Source organism: Canis lupus, chromosome 6 (assembly GCF_011100685.1).
Source record: "Canis lupus familiaris isolate Mischka breed German Shepherd chromosome 6, alternate assembly UU_Cfam_GSD_1.0, whole genome shotgun sequence".
Classification (NCBI taxonomy): domain Eukaryota; kingdom Metazoa; phylum Chordata; class Mammalia; order Carnivora; family Canidae; genus Canis; species Canis lupus.
The window spans coordinates 11,993,130-12,015,550 of NC_049227.1; the positions used below are offsets into that span (position 1 = coordinate 11,993,130).

At 48.5% G+C, this 22,421-nt stretch overlaps 2 protein-coding genes across 3 annotated transcripts in view; both read left to right on the forward strand.

The window, feature by feature from the left end:
• ZDHHC4 (zinc finger DHHC-type palmitoyltransferase 4) overlaps window positions 1-2,702 on the forward strand; it is an 18,474-nt gene extending 15,772 nt beyond the window's left edge. Inside the window, exons 9-10 of one of the 2 annotated variants that reach the window (XM_038539494.1) lie at window positions 239-534; window positions 2,684-2,702. In XM_038539494.1, coding sequence (XP_038395422.1) covers window positions 239-529 — 291 coding nt within the window. In that variant the 3' untranslated portion in view covers window positions 530-534; window positions 2,684-2,702. Of the gene's footprint in view, window positions 1-238; window positions 602-2,683 lie in introns of those variants that run through there. The other variant, XM_038539493.1, reaches the window with a different exon arrangement.
• On the forward strand, window positions 1,990-16,084 carry C6H7orf26 (chromosome 6 C7orf26 homolog). Its single transcript, XM_038539492.1, has 6 exons — window positions 1,990-2,229; window positions 2,684-2,905; window positions 5,376-5,541; window positions 9,508-10,032; window positions 11,409-11,448; window positions 15,298-16,084. The coding sequence occupies exons 1-6, from the start codon at window positions 2,038-2,040 to the stop codon at window positions 15,497-15,499; spliced, it is 1,347 nt and encodes a 448-aa protein (XP_038395420.1). The 5' UTR covers window positions 1,990-2,037; the 3' UTR covers window positions 15,500-16,084.
• Window positions 16,085-22,421: the final 6,337 nt, after the last annotated feature.

A 22,421-nucleotide genomic window follows, 5' to 3' on the forward strand; every position in this document is an offset into this window, starting at 1 on the left:
TTTCCTTCCATTACAGATTTCATTTATCTTACTTGACTCTTGTACAGACCTGGGTTTCCTCTTGGGCTGTCAGTGTCATTTATAGTTGTTTGGGGTTTGGTGGGTCAGATGTGTATGGAGGTGGATGAGTTGGGTGGGCAGCTCACACTTGTCCATGTAACGGGCCAGGGCTGGGAGGTGCTTACTTACTTGTGTCACAGCCTAGCTGCCTAACATGCTCTTTCTTCTTTGCCTCCAGTACCTGTTTCTGACCTTCCCGAGGATTATCTTCATGCTGGGCTTTGTCATGATGCTGAGCTTCCTCCTGGGGGGCTACCTGTGCTTTATTTTGTACCTGGCTGCCACCAACCAGACCACTAACGAGTGGCACAATGGTGACCGGGCTTGGTGCCATCATTGCCGCCACGTGGCCCGGCCCCTGTCAGCAGATACCCAGGTCAACCGGAACATTCACTCCCATGGGCTTTGGAGCAACCTTGGAGAGGTCTTCCTACCTGCCACTGCACCTTATGAGAGAAAGAAGAACTGAGAATGGGAAGTGTTACTGCCATTTAAATATAGTATACATTTATTTATACATATAGATACTTTGTAAGCATTAGTGTGGTGTTTTTTGGTTTTGGGAGTCTTTTTTTCTGGCTTCTGAATGTTTATAAATCGGCTTTAAGTGGTTAAGGAGAAGAGAAAACTAGTGTTTACAGAGTGCCTAATCCTTATAGGACCATGCTAGATCCGGTGGTAGAAATCCCCCTTGCTCATCCTCTGTTCCTTCAGCCTGTTGGAATGGAGTATATTTGAAGTCCTGGTGCCAGCGGAATCAAAGAGGACGTCCCAGACATTCTGGTTAACCGTGGTCTTCCACTAGAGACTCTAGGTTTCTGACAGGAGGGGTCTGTACTGTGTCCCCTGGTGTGCAGGAGAGTCTCAGTGACTTGGGGTTGTGCCTGGCTGCACTCTTTTTGATGGCCTTTCCACCTCTCCCAAGGAGATAGGCCTTGGCTTTTCATCTCCTTAATCAGACCTAGCACTCTCACCGAGGTCCTCCCTTGAGCCAGCATGGGCCCAGTCTTGTGCTTGTCCCCTGCCTGCCCTCAGTCACTGGCCTCTTGTGGCCCTGATCAAGTCTTATATGCCCTGTTTTTAAAATTCAAACTAACACCCAGAGCCCCACCCCGCCACTGCCTCGTTAATTCAGTGCAGAGATGGATGCAGAAGAGATCCATAGAAAGTGCTGAGAGCTTTTAGGAGGGGAGAGTTTTCAGGAGCAGGATACCTAAGATTGCCATGGCCAGCCGTACTGGAGGGGATTGGGGAAGGGGGAACTCGTGACAAGAACTTGGAGGCGGGGGGTCAGGAGGCATCATTTGTCACCGCAGCCCCAAGAGTTCCAGACTAGACATAATCTTTGACGCGGCCTGCTGAGGCCTGAGCTATGTACCAGCCCCAGCGAGCCCGTCCTACAGGTGGAAAAGCGCGGTGAAATTAATCAGTAGGCTTCGAGCGCCGCGCAAAGGAAGCCAGAGGAGCTTCCCGTCCTGCGCGCAGGCTGGTGGAGCTCGAAGCCCAATCAGCGTCCAGCTGTGGGCGCGGCCGCCCGGCCCCAGGTCCGAGGGCGGTCGCGGGGCCCGGGGGCGGGGCCCGGGGGACGGGACGGGGCGGGCCTCCCTCCACGCGGGCGGGCGGGCCGGGCCGCCAGGTGGCGCCCTCCCGAGAGCCGGCCCTCGCCACGGCCCTCGCTTGGCCCCTGCGGGCCGCCGTCGCCGCGCTCGGCATTCCGCCGCCGTTCGGCTCCGCGGCGTCGGGCTCCCGCTGCCCTCGGTGGCGCCGCAGTCGCACAGCCGGGCGCCCGCTGGCCGGCGGCGGCGGCGATGGCCCCCTAAGCAGGCCCGAGCGGGAGCCGCAGGCGGGCGGGCGCCGGGGTCGGCGGGCAGAGGCCGGGTTGCGGCCTCTTTGTCTCGGCGGCGGCGGGCGCGCCCGCGGGGCCCGGGGCGGAAGTCCCGACGCGCTCCGGGCGCCCCGGGCCGCGGCGGCCGCACCATGAGCGACATCCGCCACTCGCTGCTGCGCCGCGACGCGCTGAGCGCTGCCAAGGAGGTGTTGTACCACCTGGACATCTACTTCAGCAGCCAGCTGCAGAGCGCGCCGCTGCCCATCGTGGACAAGGGCCCCGTGGAGCTGCTCGAGGAGTTCGTGTTCCAGGTGCCCAAGGAGCGCGGCGCGCAGCCCAAGGTGCGGCGGGCGTCCGCGAGAAGGAGACTCTCGCCCCCTCTTCCGCCCCTCGCGGTGACAAGCGTTTGCCAAGCACAGACCCTCTTCGTCTGAGCGGCTCCGTTCTCGCCCGTGGCCGGGCTCCTTCGCAGCAGCCCCAGCGCACCTGCTCTGGCTTCCTGAGCGTTGCTCAGCTGGGTGCGACAGCCCGGCCTCAGTGGTGCTGCGGGAAGAGACGTTAAAGGCCTGTAATCGAGTCTCAAACCTGTGTAGGTCGTCCTGAGCGCCCCAGGATGATGTAGAATTCCGTATGGTGACATCTGAGAGTAGCAGAGTTCTTCCCCCTGGGACTCGGGCTGTAGAGGAGTGAACAGTTCCCTGGGGAAAAGAGAGTCGTTCCTGTTTTCTTGCCTTAAGAATTCACGCGCAGGTTAAAGCTGAATTTCTTATCGCTTCTCTCCGATTTGTTTTACAGAGGTTGAATTCACTTCAGGAGCTCCAACTTCTTGAAATCATGTGCAATTACTTCCAGGAACAAACCAAGGACTCTGTCCGGCAGATTATTTTCTCATCCCTTTTCAGCCCCCAAGGGAATAAGGCTGATGACAGCCGGATGAGCTTGTTGGGAAAACTGGTCTCCATGGCAGTGGCTGTGTGTCGAATCCCAGTGTTGGAGTGTGCGGCCTCCTGGCTCCAGGTACTTCTCCAGAAATAGCCTTCTTCTCCTCCTCCTCCTCCTTTTTTTTTTTTTTTTTTTTTTAAGATTTTATTTATTCATGAGACAGAGAGAGAAAGGCAGAGACACAGACAGAGGGAGAAGCAGGCTCCCTGCAGGGAGCCTGATGTGGGACTGGATCCCAGGACTCCAGGATCAGGCCCTGGGAGGAAGGCAGGTGCTAACTGCTGAGCCACCCAGGGATCCCCGAAATAGCCTTCTTCTAAGAGTCTGAAGAGGAGTTTAGTGTCAGGAATTCTTCCCTTAATTGGGTTTCAGGTGAGGCTTTTCCTGTGTGTTATCTCCTTGCTGTCACTACCCTGTGTGCTGCTACCCTACATCTGCAGTTACATGCGGGTGGTAACCATTCCTGACAAAACCGTAGTTTGTAATGGTAAATGGATTTTAAAAGTAAAAAAAAAAGGTTCATCTTTTTTTCATTCTTTTCCTTAGCTGGAAATAAGGTAGTATTTTGAAAATAGTTATGCATGTTGTGGCCTTAAAGTTCAGTTTGTTTGTTTGTTTTTAAGATTTAATTTTTTTAAAATTTTATTTATTTATGATAGTCACACAGAGACAGAGAGAGGCAGAGACATAGGCAGAGGGAGAAGCAGGCTCCATGCAGGGAGCCCGACGTGGGATTCGATCCCAGGTCTCCAGGATCGCGCCCTGGGCCAAAGGCAGGTGCTAAACCGCTGCGCCACCCAGGGATCCCTGTTTTTAAGATTATTGTAAATCAAATTATATACAATTAGGTCAGTAAGCATGTGAATTGTTTTGCATTGTCCCGGGGTGACATTACAAAGATCATGGCTCTTCTAATGGTTATGGATGTCAGAGCCTTCTAGTGTGTTTTTAAATATCAAAGAATATCAGAAGATTTTGTGTTAGAGGGTATTTGAAAAGATTTTGTTTTGATTGATTGATTTATTTATTTATTTATTTATTTATTTATGATAGTCACACAGAGAGAGAGGCAGAGACACAGGCAGAGGGAGAAGCAGGCTCCATGCACCGGGAGCCCGACGTGGGATTCGATCCCGGGTTTCCAGGATCGTGCCCTGGGCCAAAGGCAGGCGCCAAACCGCTGCGCCACCCAGGGATCCCTTGTTTTGCTTTTTTTATTACTCAGAGTCTTTTCAAAAATTGGTAATTCACTTGGAGTAGTGATTAACTCAGAATTCGAATTAACATGATTCTCAACTAAGCTGACAGAATTTGCCATATCCATTTTCACAAACCTGCTTCATTCTCAAGTACTTGAAGTTATTTAGTGTTGGGTTTTGTTTCCCAATTAATGTAGACATTTTCCTTGAAAACTGTTTATTCTCACAACGTGGCTAGAAAGATACGTTGTCCTTTGTGGCACACAGGTAAGTCTTGGTGGAATCTGTACCTTAATTCTCACCAGTCCCATCTCAGGGGCATCTGAATTGATCGTGTGTGCTGTATTTAATGTCACAATTACCTCTATCCGCTGATCACCTAGTATAGTCAGGCTTAGCATCTTGTAATTCATCACATGATTTCCCATTTCTCTCTCCTGATGCTGTCGTGTTGGCTTTTTGGCAAAAAGCAGATGTCAGTGATAAGAAAGGGTCATAGTGGTTTGAATCAGGATTTGCCCCATCGAGGCAAGAGGCTGCAGCTTCCTGCTAGGGAAGGCGGGGGATGGTGGTTTGTGGTTGTGGGAGCAGATCTGAGCCTGAGGGAACAATCTGGCCTGCTGTCTCCTTGCAGCTTCCCCCCAGTAGGCCACCCTGGGGCCCTGGAACTGGAGCATCCTGAGCAGCTGTTGAATGTGGCAGTAGCTACAGATTGGCCCCTGAGTGGGAAGGAAAAAGGCAGGGGAGGGTGGTAAGGTAGGATTTGAAAATATTATGGAAATCTGTAAAGGAGGATCATAAGAGAGAGAGAGAAAGTGAGGAAGCATTGCTCTAGAATCACATGAGCATTCACAAACACTCGGCAAGCTCTTTCAAGTGGTAGCAACTGTTCATTTCTACCTTTGGAGTCTCACCTATAGGGTCACAAAAGTTATCATTTCCTCACCTGAAGTTAGAAGCGATCTTTCCTAAGTGAACTTCAGAGCAAGAGTCAGCAGGCCTTTTATGGAAAGGGTAAGACAATAAATATTTTAGGCTCTGTGGATCATATGGTCTGTGTCAAAACCAGTCAGCTCTGCCTTTGTAGTGTAGGAGCAGCCTTACACAATAGCAAACAGATGAGCAGATCCATGTTTCAGCAGAAGTTTATTTACAGCAACAGGTATCAGGATGGATTTGGTCTGTGGGCTTAGGTTGGCTGAGCTCTATGTCAAGTAAGCTCTGAACATCTTTTTGCCCCCCTCTTGGAAAGTGATTTTCCCAGGTGTGGTGGTCTCCACCACATGTACATAGTTGTCTACTAGCTCATGACACTTGTAGTTATGTGGACTGTGGCTTCTTTCCAGCGGACGCCTGTGGTCTACTGTGTGAGGTTAGCCAGGGCCCTCGTGGATGACTACTGCTGTCTGGTGCCGGGATCCGTGCAGACGCTGAAGCAGATACTCAGTGCCAGCCCTCGCTTCTGCTGCCAGTTCATAACTTCTGTCACCGCACTGTATGACCTGTCATCAGGTAAATTTGAAACAGGCTGTGGCTGTTAAAGCAGCTCAGTTGATTGTCATTTTTATTTCCACCAAACACCTAGGCAAAATGTCCAGTAGAAGTGTTGGCTTTTTTTTTCCCTCTGAAATGTGTGTTTTCTTTTAGGCTGAAAAGCGAAAGGAAGGGACCACCTGGACTTCTGGAATTTGCCAGCAGGGAGCTTTCCTTAGTGACTCCCACTTGCCAAACTCAGTAATGGTCCGAGCAGACAGCCTAAAAATGCTGGCGACTACAAAAAAAAAAAAAAAAAAAAAAAAAAAAAATGCTGGCGAATGATGTCTGGGGAAGACATGGCTCTCTCCCTGGATGACTTGCTTTTTCTGATCCATCACTTTTTATTTTAGAAAATATCAAAACTTCGCAAAGTGGCAAGATTATTATAAGTTTGCAAGACTCTCACCTAGATTCATCACTTGTTAACGCTTACCATGTTCTCTCTTTCCCTTCCTCTCTTTCTCTCCCCCTCTCTCACACATACTTGAAAGTGTTTGGTTTTCCTGAATTTTTGAGAGTTTGTTACCAATGTTATATATCAAGGACTTAAGCACATATGTATCTCTCTTGCAAAAATGAGCATTCCCTTAGTAACCATGATACCATTATCACACCTAAGAGATTAAATATGGAGGGAATACCATTATCTCTTATATAGACCAGATTCAGATTTCCCTAATTATCTCAATAATGTCTTTTATAGCCCTGCCGCCCCTTGAAGGGTCAGGAGAATTCAGGATCCCATCAGGGTTCATACATTATACATAGTTGTTATGTCACTTTGGTCTTTTTAAATCTTGAACAGATAAAGCATTAAAAAAATTTTCTTATGACATTGATGTTTTTGAAGAGCTCAGGCCAGTTGTTTTGCAGAATGTCCCTCAATTTAGATTATCTGATGTTTCCTTATGTAAAATTTGGGTTAAACATTTTTGGCAACAATCCTGCCTAGGTGTCCTGGGCATATTGTACTGGGAGGCATGTGTGGCACTTCTACTGTGGTGACATTTTTTTTTTCTTTTTTCTTTTTTTTCCGTGGTGACATTTTTAAAGCTTTCTTAGGAAGATGCCTGGCGAAGTCCTTAGGCAGCCAGTAGATGGCATTTGACTTCAACTGGGAGAAGCCCTTGTCCCCATCCCTGTCCAGCATCAGAGCACTCTAGTCAGGTCTTTTTTGCAGGCTCCCAATAAAACCAATACAGGTTGACTAGCTCTGGTTGAATTAGAACGGGAGTCTCAGACCTACACTGACTAGGCTCTGCTGTGTACTTACCTCCCCCAGAGGTGGGTTCTAAGGAACATGGATTGACAAGGTTTCATGAAGCACTGCATCCTTTCACATCTGTGTCCTTGTGTGAACCCCACAGTCCATTTGGCCCGTGGGCAGGGACTCTGGGCCTGGATTTCCACATGGGGAGGTTTCAGACCTCACCACGGTAGGCACTTTTTCTGCAGAGCCAGACTCAAAGCCTGCATTTCTATTTCAGATTCCTCCTTTGCCCTCGGTTCTTGCCGCTCAGAGGGCTGACAGATAGTCTCTTATTCTGGTCTGATGGCTAAATCAGCAGCAGGAGAGCCTTCAACATTTCCAGTTTTGTTCAGTCCAGCAGCACCATGATTATATTTGTCCTTTTGTACTTTTTTTCTTTTCTTTTTTTTTTTTTTTTTTAATTTTTATTCATTTATGATAGTCATAGAGAGAGAGAGGCAGAGACACAGGCAGAGGGAGAAGCAGGCCCCATGCACCGGGGGCCCAATGTGGGACTCGATCCCGGGTCACCAGGATCGCGCCCTGGGCCAAAGGCAGGCGCCAAACCGCTGCACCACCCAGGCATCCCTTTTTGTACTTTTTTTCCCCTTACTGTTCAATTTTTTAGTTCTCTTAAGAAAGTCCGTGTGGTCAGTATGAACACTGAAGTGCGTGTCATAGTCATGTGTACTTTTAAACTGTCACTGTCCCAGTGGTGTGCCCCTGGGCTGGGAGGCAGGTCTTGTGAGCAGTACCCTGCTGCTAGAGTGGGCTTTTCCCTGGCACTCTTCTGTAAAGGCTTCCTCAGAGCTGTTAATAGCTGGGAACAGTAGTTAGGCCCTTTGTTTTCCCAAAGGAAAGATTTAATTAAACCATTGTACAGCATCATGGTTGCTTTTCCAAGCCATCCATTATTCCAGACCAACAAGGATGGGAATTGCCCTTCACATCGGGGACAGATTAGACAGTGTGGAAAAGGAAGTCATGTTTAGAGAATACCAGCATTCTAGAATGGATATGAGACATGGTATTTTTCTCTTAAGCCAGTTCGCCAGTCTAACGTGTTGGTGATTGTTTTGCAACCATTGTATGGAGGTCTGATCAGCATACAAAAAGCTGTACATCTTTAATGTATCCAACTTGGTGAGTTTGGAGATAGGGAGGTCACCAGGCACACAGTGGTGGCCCTAGAGGAGGGACTGGAGTCCACAGTCGGAATGGTGACTGATGCTGCTCTTGGGAGCTTCTGGTAACAGGAGAGCATTCCTGGGCCATCTGTACCTTCAAAACTACAAGGTGGAAGAAGCTCACCTAAGGAGACAGAACCTCCTCTCGCCAGAATGGTGCAGAGAACTTGCGTCTTTGAGTAGGAAGGTCATGGAGGTAACTTGTAACTTGCTCAAGTACACTCACTCACTCTATGCACCGGGCACAAACGTACACACAGCTTTCAGGCTCTTAGAGATGCCTCGGCTTAGATGTGTGTGGGTGTCGGGGGGTGGTAGTGTGCTGGACGAGTAGGTATGAGACTGGCATTCATCAGACAGAAACCTCTCAAGGGGTCAAGGGGCCAGACACAGGGTCTCCAACTGCTTATCGTGCCAAGTGAAGGAGGACAACTGCTACCTATTGTCCTCATTTATATAACAAAGGCAGGGTGAGGTTGAACACATGAGTAGGTAGGCATGATCTCTGGAAGAAGGGGCATGTCTCTGGAGGAGGAGTCTCGGTCAATATGTGTCTCACCCCACACTCTCCTGTCTCTTACTTGGCTTTGGCCTCAGCATCCTGGAAGTAACCCTGTCACCCTTAGCTCTGCGTGAGCTGAGGGCTGCACAGCTCCAGAGACAGGGGGCTGGGGACCCATTCCCATGCTCACAGACAAGGGCGTTGTGTGCCACTCCCAGGATGGGCAGTGCAGCTGAGTGGTTCAGAGCCAAGCCATCTGGGCCCAGATCTGGGCCCACCACACACTTCTAATGAGTCCCAGGGGAGGGACTTGATATCACCAAGCCTCCTCCTTCCTATAATAGGTGGGTTATGTGAGGAGTGAGTTAATCTGTGTAGAGGATGTAGACTGGGGCCTAGAAAATAGTAAACCCAAAATAAAAGTCAGCATTTATTTTAATTATTGTTCTCTGTCTAGGCTGTAGAATGTGCCAGGTCCAGGGTCACAGGAGGTCAGTCTTCACTTAGACAAGGATTCCAGATTTGGGGCTTAGATGGTTCTTGGTGGCTGACTGACCCCTCACCACTCTCAGAGCTGCTCTGAGCAGAGGCCACTGTAGCCGTCACTGCCACAGAGGAGCCACCTGCCCAGGGACAAATGCTACTCTCTGGAAGGGGCTGAGGTGTGGTAGCAGTTTGGGATATAAAGAGTGTGGGAGTTTATTTAAATTGACCCATGGGACAAATTAAGGCATGATGGAGTTCTAGGTAATTGTTTATTTAACAAATAGGTTGTTGAGCCCACTGTGGCTAGACAGTCCTGGCTCTGACTAAGATGAGAGTCCCAGCCCTCAAGGTGTTGGGTGTTCTGGGAAAGGGGGTGGAAGATAGGTAAACAAAGGTAAATGAAACGCGTAGTCTGTGGGTCAGGTGCTGCGTACTGTGCCCTCAGGCCCATCTCCCTGACATCTGCCTCTGTCATGGGGGCTGCAGACACTTCTGACTTAAAGCGTTTCTGTTGGCAGATGACCTCATCCCACCATTGGATTTGCTCGAAATGATTGTCAGCTGGATTTTTGAGGACCCAAGGTTGATTCTCATCACTTTTTTAAATACTCCGATTGCTGCCAATCTCCCCATAGGATTTTTAGAGCTCACCCCACTCACTGGATTGATCCGCTGGTGTGTGAAGGCCCCTCTGGCTTATAAAAGGAAGAAGAAGCCCTCCTTATCTAATGGCCACGTCACTCCCAAAGTTCCAAAGGACTCTGGAGGGATGGACAGAGACTCCCACCTCTTGTACTCAAAACTCCACCTCAGCGTCCTGCAGGTCCTTATGGTGGTCCAGGTGCACTTAACTGAGAAGAATCTGTATGGGCGCCTGGGGCTCATCCTGTTTGACCACATGGTCCCCCTGGTAGAGGAGATTAACAGGCTGGCGGATGAACTGAACCCCCTCAACGCCTCCCAGGAGATCGAGCTCTCCCTGGACCGGCTGGCGCAGGCTCTGCAAGTAGCCATGGCTTCCGGGGCCCTGCTGTGCACGAGAGGTGGGTGACTCCCTGGCCTGGGCCCTCCGGGGGGCAGGGCTGCCACCAACCCCTGCCAGAAGGAAGACAGGGAGTCCTGGACACGCATCATCCTCTGCTCTTTCAGGACTCCTTTCCTCTTAGCACAGGATACCAGGGCAAAGTCACAGAGCGTGCCCAGGGAGAACACTGGCCATGCAGTCTGTGTCTCTCCCAGTCCCTTTGCCCAGGACCCGGGACTCCTTAAGAATCAGAATAACACCTTACCGGGCAGCCCCGGTGGCACAGCGGTTTAGTGCCGCCTGCAGCCCAGGGCGAGATTCTGGAGACCCTGGATCGAGTCCCACGTCAGGCTCTCTGCAAGGAGCCTGCTTCTCCCTCTGCCTGTGTCTCTGCCTCTCTCTCTCTCCCTGCATCTTTATGAATAAATAAATAAAACCTTTAAAAAAAAACAAAACACCTTACCATCTTTCCTGGTAGAAAATCTTTTCTTTTTTGTTAAAGATTTTATTTATTTATTTATTTATTTATTCATTCATTCATTCATTCATTCATTTGACAACACAAGCAGAGGGAGAGGGAGAAGCAGGCTCCCCGCTGAACAAGGAGCCTGACATAGGGCTCAATCCCAGGACCCCAGGATCATGACCTGAGCCAAAGGCAGATGTTTAACTGACTGAGCCTTTCAGGTGCCCTGAACCTTTTCCTTTTTTGCAGTACATAGTACACAGGTTCAATCAAGTGCATGAAGCATTTCCAGCACCTGTTTCCAGGGTCCATAATTCTCTGGCACTTCAGTGCTAGAGCGCTCCCCGTGTCTCATCGCACCTGTGCTTTAGTGACTGTGAGCTCCCAGATGTTGCCAATGGCCCCAGGCGGCAGGCACTCTGATGCGTGATGCTGATGCGTTTGAGCATCTGATCTGCTCAGTGAGAGCCCCGCCTCTGGGCCTTTTCACAGCCATGGTTGTGAAAACCATGGTTCCTGGTAGACCTGCCCCCCTTCCTGAGTCATGTATTCTGTTTGGACCTAATTTTTGTTTTTATTTTTTAAGATTTTATTTATTTAGCCATGAGAGACGCAGAGAAAGAGGCAGAGACACAAGCAGAGGGATAATCAGGTTCCATGCAGGGAAGCCAATGTGGGACTCGATCCCGGGTGTCCAGGATCAGGCCCTGGGCTGAAGGCAACACTAAACCGCTGAGCCACCGGGCTGCCCTGGACCTAGTTGTTAAAGCAAGAATTGAAGGAAGAGAGAACATTGTTTCTAAGTGACGTTAGGAAAATATAGTTAAGGCACTATTGCTGTCTTGTCAACATCCTTGAAAAGAACTCAGTGAACATTTATTTCATCTTGTCTCCAGTCTGTTCCTTATGATATATTTCCTTGATTTCAGATGACCTGAGAACCTTGTGCTCCAGGCTGCCCCATAATAAGTAAGTGCCCTCTCAAAGACTTCGGGCTGGGCTGGGCTTCGGGTGGACCCCTCGTCCTGGCCTCCTTGGGTAGAGTTGGTCTGTAGGGTCTAGAGCATCTGTATGTAAGGAGCCCCCTAAGGATCTAATGATGAGTGGGAGGTATGATAGCATGACCCACATGAGAGAAAGCCCAAGTGGAGAGTAAATCAAACAGATAAAGCCACCTTGCCTGGGAGTCAAGGAAAGAAACAAGAGTAAGCTCAGAGTCATTTATCCCTCACTAAATTAGCATATGTGTTTCCTGGTGACTTTTGATGTTTGTGCACACATATTGTTGGTGACAATGTGGGTGGCACAGGCCTTTGGTAACCACTGCAGAGCCATGGCCCCAGGGCATAGCATGTCGGTTAGGCTTTGTTGATGGGTGACCCTGAGTGGGTTATGAGCATGGTTCTAACTGGTTTTCTCTGATGCTTGGGCAATAGCTCTGCCTGTCTGTGAGCCTCCGTTTCCGCCCTTGTAAAACTGGGGGACAGTTTTCCTCTGTCATAGGGTCGTAGTGAGGATTAAATGAGGTGGTATTTGTAACCTTCCAGCCTAGTCCCCGGCATGTGGGATTCTGACCTTAAATGGTGCTTATTGTCATCATTTGAGGGAAGCAATAGGAATAGTGGGGAGGAGTCCAGGCTAGCTGCTTGCTCTCTGTATGACCGTGGGCAAGTTCCATATCTTCCACTGCCTTGTTTTGTCTGCAAAATCAAGAAAATAATAATATCTGCTTCATCCCCTGCCTCTCTCGCCCCACCCAGAGGATTTTGTGAGGATTAAAGTAGAAACACAGCACTTAGGATAGTACTTGGTGTGTAGCGTCTAAGAAGTATTAGCTGCTGTGCAGCATACTATTATTTTCATAATGTGGGAATGTCACTTAATCTAATTAATTTCCTCCGGACTCTAAGAAGCAAAAGCTGTATGTGCAAAACCGTTTCAGGCAAATGCAGTATTAGTAGCAAAAAACTGGAAGCAACCTCATGGCCCTCAAGTATGGGGATACTTAGTAAGTTAGTAGTGATACATCAAAAGAATAGAAATTATGTATCCACTAAAAATAGTAATTGTGACACGGAGGTGAGAAAGCATCTGTAGCTGAGGGCACAGCTCTATCCTGCACAGGGACAGAAGACAATCCAGTGATGTTGGTAGGATTACTAACATCCTTTCTTCAGAGGGTCACGTTGGCCTTTATCAGGGACAGAGGCACTGGGGCTCCAGGGCTGGCATTGGCCAGCAGTGTGGACAGAGTGGGAGCCAGCTACCAGACTCCACCACAGTAGGGGTGCTTCCAGCTGCCCAGGGTCTGGCCCACCAACTCTGCTGGGTCAGTGAGTCTGGGCACATGTAGCGGGCTGATAACACACATAACTGGAGGCCAGAGGGTTGGCCAGGTGCCAGCTTGTGGGCTGACAGCAAGAGTAGTTGCTGCCCAGGGACTGGGTGCTCCTGTGTGCTTAGGGATCTTGGTACCAGGCCCTGCTGTGGGAAGGTGGCTTTGATCAGGTGTCTGGGCAGATACAAGAACCAAATAGGTGGAGTGCGCTGGCTCCCAGTGGAACAAAATGATCCTGCTCAACAGAATGGACGCCTGTCCCTCAGGAGCCCACACTGTTCCTTTACCCCCCCGCCCGGGGCTCTAGGAAAATCACCTGGCATCTGATGAGTGTGTTAGTATAAGTGGGCATCTTTCTGCTCCTCTTGCAGTAATCTCTTAGTAATATTTCACTTCTTTGTGCTCAGCCATTGTTTAGTGTGAATGTTTCAGGGCGTCAACGCAGTGATTGGGTGTAGATCCCTTATTTTCTGAGCAGTGTAGCTACTGGTCCCCATTGGAATCCCAGTGGAACTTCCTCACACCCTCTGTTGGGCCCTGCCCTCCTGACACGTGTGTCCCAAAACCCAACCTCCCAGGGCAGCCTGGCATTAGTGTGGGGAAGGACAGGACGTGTGGTCACTTGGAAAACTTCTCTGACTTCAGGTAGTCTCTGTTCTTTTTATTGCTTTCCGAAGAGACTGGAAATTTCTTGAAACTCCTTTTGTCTCTGGCAGGGTATGTAGGTTCAAACAAACATAGGACTTACATTTTGCTTCTGTAATACCCTCCTTAGGTTTATTTCTGTGTTTGCTTATTTTGAGTGAATTTCTCATCCCAGGTTATAGAAAAATAGTAACATAAATGAAAAGGGGCTCCAAAGAGTTTTGGGCCGTGAGAGGGCAGCAGCTTTCTTCGTGCCTTCAGTTAATCTTTTGAGCCCCTCCTGTGGGCACCAGGCTTTGTACTGGGGGGGAAGAGGTCAGTCTGCAGAAGGCTTAGCTCCCACCCTCAGAGCTCCAGGTAGGCATCGACAGGAGCCAGGGCCAAGTGCCTGGGGTTGTTCCTGGACCAAGCAACACAGGTTGCAGAGAAGGTATGGCAGGTATGACTTCGTGGGATGAGGAAGTCCTGAGGGTAAATGATGGGTATGAACAGGACCAGGCAGACAGATCTGGTGATGTGGAGAGACCAGCTTAGATGCTGTGGAGATTAGAAACCAGCTCAAGCCATGGCCCTGGGGTGTGGCCAGAAGAGCAAGAGCAGAGCCATAGTGTCCGTAGCTGAGGCCAGGGAGGGAGGGGAGAGGCAGGGCTGGGAAAGGAGACCTCGGTCCTAAAGAGGAAAGGGCCCAAGGGACCAAGAAGTTTCTCTGATTAAGGCGTGATTGGGTATTTGGGATGGACTGCAGGACGTGGGTGCACTAAGGCCTGGGAGGGCTGTCAGTGGTGGGAAAGGTAGGAATCTCTGCTGATCTTTCTGGGAGGGAATGTAGGGGTTTGTCAAGGATGAGACCAATCAGAGAGAACTCTTCAGGGAGTTTCAAAAGGGACCAGTATTGGAAACTGAGAGGGATACCAGAAGGGAGGCCAAGCCTGTGGATATTCCAAACCACAGAGGGGTGGGGGGGCACAGGCCCGAGAAGGTGCCTGGCACCCCCGGCTTGGAGCAGTTGTGGGTGGAAGGGAGGAGTGACAGGGTCATGAGGTGGTTTGTGGAGACCCAGAGGTGGTATGATGTGTAGGGCTGGAGTGTGGGTGCAGACGACTGTCACCCCTGCAGTGAAGAAGCAAGTAAAGAGGAGGGTTGGAAGCTCTGCAGAGAGGGAAAGGGTAAGGGCCGGGTCCAGGCCTGCGCCATCAGGAGGGCAGGGCCCTATACCATGCTCACATGAGAGTCTCTGGAAGGCCAGCTTTCACGTGGCTGTGCTTGGAATTTGGCAGGGACTCAATCATGATGAGTGACGCTGAGAACACTGTGGCCTGCCATCCTACTTGCTGCGGTGTCTGGGTCATGACCTCTTAACTGTAGACATTTGGGGGTGAAGCAGAGGTGTAGGGGTGCCCAGGCCACCACACTGAAGCTGTGCTCAGAGCGTCCTGAGGCTGTAAGCCTGAGTGCAGACCCTTCCTCCACAGTCCTGCCACTGGAGCCCTTGGGCACCTGCCATGTGGTTTCCTCAGGTCCCTCCCTCTCTGTTGTTGCTCACAAGATCCTGCTTTTCCTATTGCCAGCTGCTCCTCTCTCCTCTGTCCGGGACCAATTTCAATCCTGCCACCCCCAGGTCATCCATAGCCACAAGCCACCCCTATTCTACCCCAGGTTGACAGATTTCCCCCTCTGGAAACCGCATGTTCTGTGCCTATGTGGGGCACCTCTCCTGGTGCATGTGTGAGGCCCCACCGTGCCCAGGCCTTCTCTACCGTCCTCAGGGTGCTGCCTCCACAAGTAGACAGGCCAGCCCAGTCACCCCGGCCTAACCCTTGTGCTTGTATTTGCAGCCTGCTCCAGCTGGTGATCTCGGGCCCTGTGCAGCAAACACCACATGCGGCGCTCCCCCCAGGCTTCTACCCCCACATCCACACGCCCCCGCTGGGCTACGGGGCCGTGCCGGCCCACCCTGCCGCCCATCCCGCCCTGCCCACACACCCAGGGCACACCTTCATCTCGGGCATGACATTCCCGTTCAGGCCCATTCGCTAGGCCGATCCCGTGTGCAACTGAGGGGCAGTGTGCCTTCTGTGTGGGCCAGAGGAAGCCTTTCAGAGAAGTGGGCAGCCATCCCGCAGAAGAGGACCTCGTGGGAGCAGGCGGTGGCCCCTCGTTGCCCCGGCAGGACTGTCTTGGTGCGGAAGTTGTGCAGCGTTGCAGTCGGGGGGCCTCCCGTGGGGTCACATTTGCAGAAGTCCACGTGGGATCGATGAAAGGAGGAGTGGGCAGCGCCTGATGAGGGCTTGGGCGGCCTGCGGACACACCGACTCCACAAGCCAGTATCTGTGTGTCGTTTCAGACATGCAGGGAGCCCGTGCTGCCCCGAGCACAGCTGTGATGAGCAGCATTTGCAAGGCCCTTTGGCATCTCCGTACGTGAATGTGACAGGGCCCCTGCCACCCGGGTTCCCGGGGAGCTCCGTGAGCTCGAGGCTGGGCCTGGGCGCTTGGCGCTAGCTGGGGAACTGGGCAGGGACCTGCAAGAGGACCGCCCGTCCCCGCCGAGGAGCTCCTCTGTTTTATCGGGGTCTAAATTTTCCTTTCATATGTTCAAATAAATTTTTTCTAAACAGCTTTATAGACTTTATGGACTATATTTTTAAAATGTAGTCATTATGAATGGCAGTGGTTTCCTTGTGGGTCTGCAGTGATGGGGTAAGAAGATTGAATAATAATTTTAGGCACTTTTTTTTAACAGAAATGCTACTGACAACACATCTCCTCTGCCCTGTGCTGCCCCGAGGGTCTGTCTGCTTCCCTCCATTTTTTTGCTGGCACTCAATGGAAGGTATCTGCTTTGAGTTCTCATTTACTAGTTTTAGAAAAGAAAGATACCACTAGCCATGACCTAATACTCCCCTGGACTAGAAGCAAGGCATGAGAGATGCTTACTATGACCAGTGAGCAATAAAGGACTAAGATGAACTTGTAGGGATGAAATTTAACCTTGTGGTTTGTCTACCTTTCTGTTCTTGGCCAAAGGCCACCACCCAGGAGACCAGACCAAACCAGACTACCTAATAAATTCCTGTGTCTTTCTTCTTTTCTCTTTTCTTTTCTTTTCTTTTCTTTTCTTTTCTTTTCTTTTCTTTTCTTTTCTTTTCTTCCTTTCCTTTCCTTTCCTTTCCTTTCCTTTTTTTCTTTTCTTTCTTTTCTTTCTTTTCTTTCAAGTCTGGAGTTCAGGGCATCCCTCAAGGTAAGGAGCAGGAGCCAGTGCAGCTGCCGTGTAGGGTCTGCCCTTGGTTGGAAAGGACCCCAACCATATGTGCTTTCTCAGCCTTGCAAACCTGTGGCTCTCTTTGGGCACCCGCAGTGCTCAGCCAGGTTCCCAGAGCTGCAGCTGGTAGGTAAGAACCAGCCTCTCAGGGATGTTTTTGTTTTTTAAGATATTATTCATTTGACACAGCGTACAAGCAGGGAGAGAGGCAGAGAGGAAGAGGGAGAAGCAGGCTCCCCACTGAGCAGAGAGCTGGACCTGAGGCTCAATCCCATGACCCTGGGACCATGACCTGAGCTGAAGGCAGACGCTTCACCAACTGAACCACCCAGGTGCCCCAGGAATCTGTTTTTATTTATTTTTAAAGATTTTATTTATTTATTCATGAGAGAGACAGAGACACAGGCAGAGGGAGAAGCAGGCTCCATGCAAGGAGCCTGACGTGGGACTTGATCCCAGGTCTCCAGGATCACGCCCTGGGCGGTGCTAAACCACTGAGCCACCCGGGCTGCCCAGGAATCTGTTTTTAAATTGCATTTGAGAGCCATGAACCAGAAAGGAAATTGCCCTTTCTCTGACTTTGCCTTCATTATTCCTGGTTCATTGTGTTCCCTATTTATACGTTTATCTGCCGAGGTCAGATCTGGGACTGAAAAAGTAAATGTCTGCTTCCATGTCTTGGGACATGCCTGTGAAACGAGATGAGCACTTGGCTGGTTCTTGGTATTGACCTCTGGTGCCAAGTATTTCTGAAAAAGCGTGGAAAAGAAGCTCTCCAATGGCTGTGTAGTTAGAGGTCTATGAGCATGACTGTCCCAAAAGGAGGCTTCCTCTAAACATTTCCAGGGACTAGTTATGTCTTGGCTCCTCTCAGACCCAAGGTGGTTTTCGCCATGAGTGACTGGGTGAACAAACGGAGGGGAGGGGAGAGAAAGAGGAGGAGGGGTGTAGAGGGGAAGGGAGGGAAAATGTAGGAAATAAAGCTACTGGAGTCTCCAACTTTCTTGGGTGGTGTTTCTAGTAGTACATGAGTAATTAAGTCAACTTATTAAAAATGTAGGTTTAGGGACGCCTGGACAGCTGGCTCAGTGGTTAAGCTCTGCTTTCAGTTCAGGGCATGATCCCACATTGGGCTCCCTGAGGGAAGCCTGCTTCTCCCTCTGCCTATGTCTCTGCCTCTTTCTCTCTGTGTCTCTCATGAATAAATAAATAAAATCTTAGAAAAAAAAGTAGGTGTATATGCGCTGTTTACACGTTTACCAATTTTCACCTTTCACTTTTTAATAATGAGAATATTTCCTGTTTACTAAGTATATTCCAGGCTCTTGCTAATGAATATTTTATGTACATTAAAAATTTGCATAGGACAGGTGCCTGGATGGCTCAGTCAGTTAAGTGTCTGCCTTCAGCTCAGGTCATGATACCAGGGTCCTGGGCCCACAGCATCTGGGTCCCTGCTCAGCGGGGAGTCTGCTTCTCCCTCTTCTTCTGCCCCTCCTCCCTGCTCGTGTTCCCTCTCTCTCTCTCAACTTAATAAATAAAATCTTTTTTTTTTTTAAGTAATTGTTCAAACTTAAAAAAAAATTGTGTATGAGAAAATATTTGCAGACTGTAAAATTAAGTATATCTATATAGAATGTATTAAAAACAAATTAATCAAAATTAGAATAAATGAGTGAAGGACATGAACAGTTCATAGAAAATACAAATGACCAATAAGAAAAGATTCTAAAACTGGTAACCAGGGAAATATAAATTAAAAAGAGATGCCATGATTTTCACTTATCCATCAGATTGGCAAAATAGAAAGTAGCTAAGGTCTGAAGAAACAATGATCACACTGTTGATGTAGATAACTGGTTTAGCCACTCTGGAGAAATGAAAAAATAAAATGGCCCTGTCTCCCAGCAGTCCTGGAACCCGAAAGGGGTATTCAAGGATGTTCATGGCAGTATTTATTTTTTAAGTAACAATTGTATTTTATTTTTTTAAAGATTTTATTTATTCATGAGAGAGAGGCAGAGACACAGGGAGAGGGAGAAGCAGGCTCCACATAGGGAGCCCGATGCAGGACTCGATCCTGGGACCCCAGGATCAGGCCCTGGCTGAAGGCAGGCACTAAACCACTGAGCCACCTGGGGATCCCCAAGTAATAGTTTTATGGAGAGATAATTCACTTACCTAATTCACTCATTTCAAGTGCATGATTTGATGGTTGCATTGTATTTACAGAGTTGTGCAAACAAACATCACCACTATCTTAGAACATTTCATCATCCCCTAAAAGAAATCCTGCACCCATTAGTACCCTCTCTCCCTCTCCCCCACGGCCCAGGGCAACCAATCTACTTTCTATCTCTTATGGGTTTGTCTGTTCTGAACACCTCACATATATGAAATCATACAGATGTGGTCTTTTGTGACTGGCTTCTTAGACTTACTTAGCATCATGTGTAGGGGGTTCATCCACATTGTAGCATGTATCAGCACTTCATTACCTTTTATAGCCAAATAATAACCTATTGTATGGATGTATCACATTTTATTTATCCATTCATTGGCTGATAGACACTTGAATGCTTTGGTTCATAGCGTTTCTGCTATGAACATTTGTGTACAAGGTTTTGTGTGGGCATGTGTTTTTAATGTTCTTGGACACACACTCCTATGGAAATGCTGGGTGCAGTATTTTTTTTTTTAAGATTGTATTCGTTAATCATGAGAGACACAGGGAGAGAGGCAGAGACACAGGCAGAGGGAGAAACAGGCTCCATGCAGGGAGCCTGATGCAGGACTTGATCCTGGGACTCCGGGATCACGCCCCAAGCCAAAGGCAGATGCTCAACCGCTGAGCCACCCAGGTGTCAGATGCTCAACCGCTGAGCCACCCAGGTGTCCCAATTTTTTTTTTTTTTTTTTTTAAGGAAAATCCAGAAACTACTTGAATAGCGTCAGTAGAGGACTGGCCAACTAGGAGTTGTAAAATTCAGACATCTTTGGAGACCGGGCAGGGGTTGTCAATGGGTGAAGCTTCCAGAATTAGACACCAGGGGATCTGGGTACTGGGTACTCTGCCAAACTAGAGAAATCCTAGGGGTGGTCATTGCCATGTCTGGGCACCTGGGCCAAGGTAAATATTTCCAGAACTCCTGAGTATTCAAAAGAAGATGGAAATCAATTATTTTATGGTATATTTTTCTAATTTGAAAACCACTCTTGGAAAGTCATCTATGGCATTAGAAGTCACAATGGTGGTGGAGGATAGGTATGATTACAAGAGACTTCGTAAGTGTCAGTGATGTGTCCTAGAAATGGGGTAATGGCCAAAGGAGACCTTGCCTTACTGTGTTGTTTCAAAGTTTTGATTTTGTTTAAGGTTTTTTTCATTAAACCATTCTGAGTCATAATGAAAGACGACAAGACTTGAATTAGCCCCTGACTACTCAAAGAGAAGCCCATTTTTGGCATACAGACTAGTGAATATATTGCACACGTTTTACTTTTTTTGCAAGGAAATGTGTTCTTGTCACTTGTCTAATTAAAAGTTAATTTTTAAAAAGTGCATGTTAATACTTCTGTCTCTGGTAGTGATGGGCCAGATATTTCAGACCAGCTATTCTGCTTTAACAAAAAATGCCGGATAATATACAAAAATATCTTGAAGTTTTGAAGAGCCAACAGGTTGTGAAGAACTTCCAGGTCAAATGCTAGGGGGGGCAGCCACCACGAGGCATCTAAGATACTCTCAGTCTTTTTGCCCTGAGGGTCTCAGGGGTTAAGGGTTCAAGGCAAGGGTCTACTAGGAGACCCTCTCTCCATTTTGCTATGTCAGTGGCTACATATAAGGAAACCTCCTGCTATGACTTCAGTTCTTGGAGGATCCCTAGACTTGTAGTCCTCCTAAGGTGCCTGGCAGAGCAAATGTACATCCTCTGGAGGAAAGGCATTTGTCCTAGGCTTCAAGGAGCCCTTAAACTATTATTCAAGGACAGTGACCAGTGTACAGTGAGAAATGAGCAAGGTGCTGCGGACAGGAACCAGCAGCTGCAACCAACAGCAGAAATAGGCTCCGAAAGTCACAATTGCCAAGGTCAGACTATGAATCAGTTGTGCCTACTCTGTTTGAAGGCATAAAAGATGAGTGTGGAACTGCAGGGGAAATGGAAGCATGATTCACCTAGCAGATTTGAAAAACAGCCAGATGGAACTTCTAGAAATGAAAAGTGGAATCACCTACTTAATCCAGTTAGTGTGGAGCTGGTGGGGATGCAAAATGATACAACCCCTTTGGAAAGAAGTGTGGAAGCATTTAGCAAACGTGTATATGAATTTGCCCTTTACCTAGGAATCTACTTCTAGGGCTGTGCCCTAAAGAGCCAATAGTGGAAATACAAAATAATATCTGTGCAAGACTTTTCACTGCAGCATTCTGTGTAATAGCAAAGACTGAACACTTGCCACGAGCCTTAACAGGTGCATTATCCACGTGGTAGAGCGTAATGCTACTGCTAAGAAAAAGATACATTCTGCTATGGAGTGACAGCTAGGGTTTACTGTTAATTAAAAAGGAAAAATCAAGGCCCAGAAAAGTCTTTACTGGGTGCTATTCTTGCATAAGAAAGGTGAGGGAACATAAATAAAGACGCAGGGTGATAAAGGGAAAACTAATAAAATAGTTGCCTAGGGGAAGCAAGGAGGGGCAGGCTATAGCAATTATGAAATGTAGCTTGTTTTGTAGTTTCAACTTTGGGGCCATATCACTATTTAACATAATTAAATCAGAAACATGAAAGCAACCTAAAACAAAGGAAATTAACTTGGTTATCTGAATTGCTAGCACAGCCATACAGAAAAGAAAAATTTAGCTACTTTTCAATGTAGTATTTTCATAATACCCGGGCCCTCCTCTTATGAAATGATGTTCAACATCGCCAAGAATTTTTAAAAATGTAAATTAAAGTAGTGAAGTAATTTTGCCTCTCACATTGGCAGTGGTTTAAAAAAAAAAGTGTTGGGGATCCCTGGGTGGCTCAGCGGTTTAGCGCCTGCCTTTGGCCCAGGGTGTGATCCTGGAGTCCCAGGATCAAGTCCCGCATCGGGCTTTTTGCCCAGAGTCATGCTCCCTGCAAGGAGCCTGCTTCTCCCTCTGCGTGTGTCTCTGCCTCTCTCTCTCATTCTCTCTCTCTCTATCATGAATAAATAAATAAAATCTTAAAAAAAAAAAGTGTTGCTAGCAAGTGTATGTGGCAGATTTACTGGCCATCTCATACCAGCCAGCTACCTCCTTCTTCATGATCAAGAACCTTGTTTGGGGCACATATGTGACAGGCATCTGCTCTAGGAAGGCTGGGCCCCTCCCTTGTAGTGAATTGTGATTTGTCTGAACCAGCTTGTCCTTCCACAAGCCTGTTTGGAATTTGGTCCTGTAATTGGCAGAGGATCTGATTCTGGCCAATATTGGGACAAGCGTGAGAAGATGACTTCTGGAAACTTCCCCTCTAACCCCAAAAGGACCAAAAGTAGGGACACACCCATTTCAATGTTGGATCTTGTTGTGGACGACATGGCACCTCTATTCTGAGGCTGTCGGCATCTTGCAATCCTCCTGGGAATCCAGTGAGGTGTCCCCAAGCCACTAAATTGACCAAGCCTAAAACTTCCTACCATTGCACTGCTTATTAAATGAAATAATAGTGTT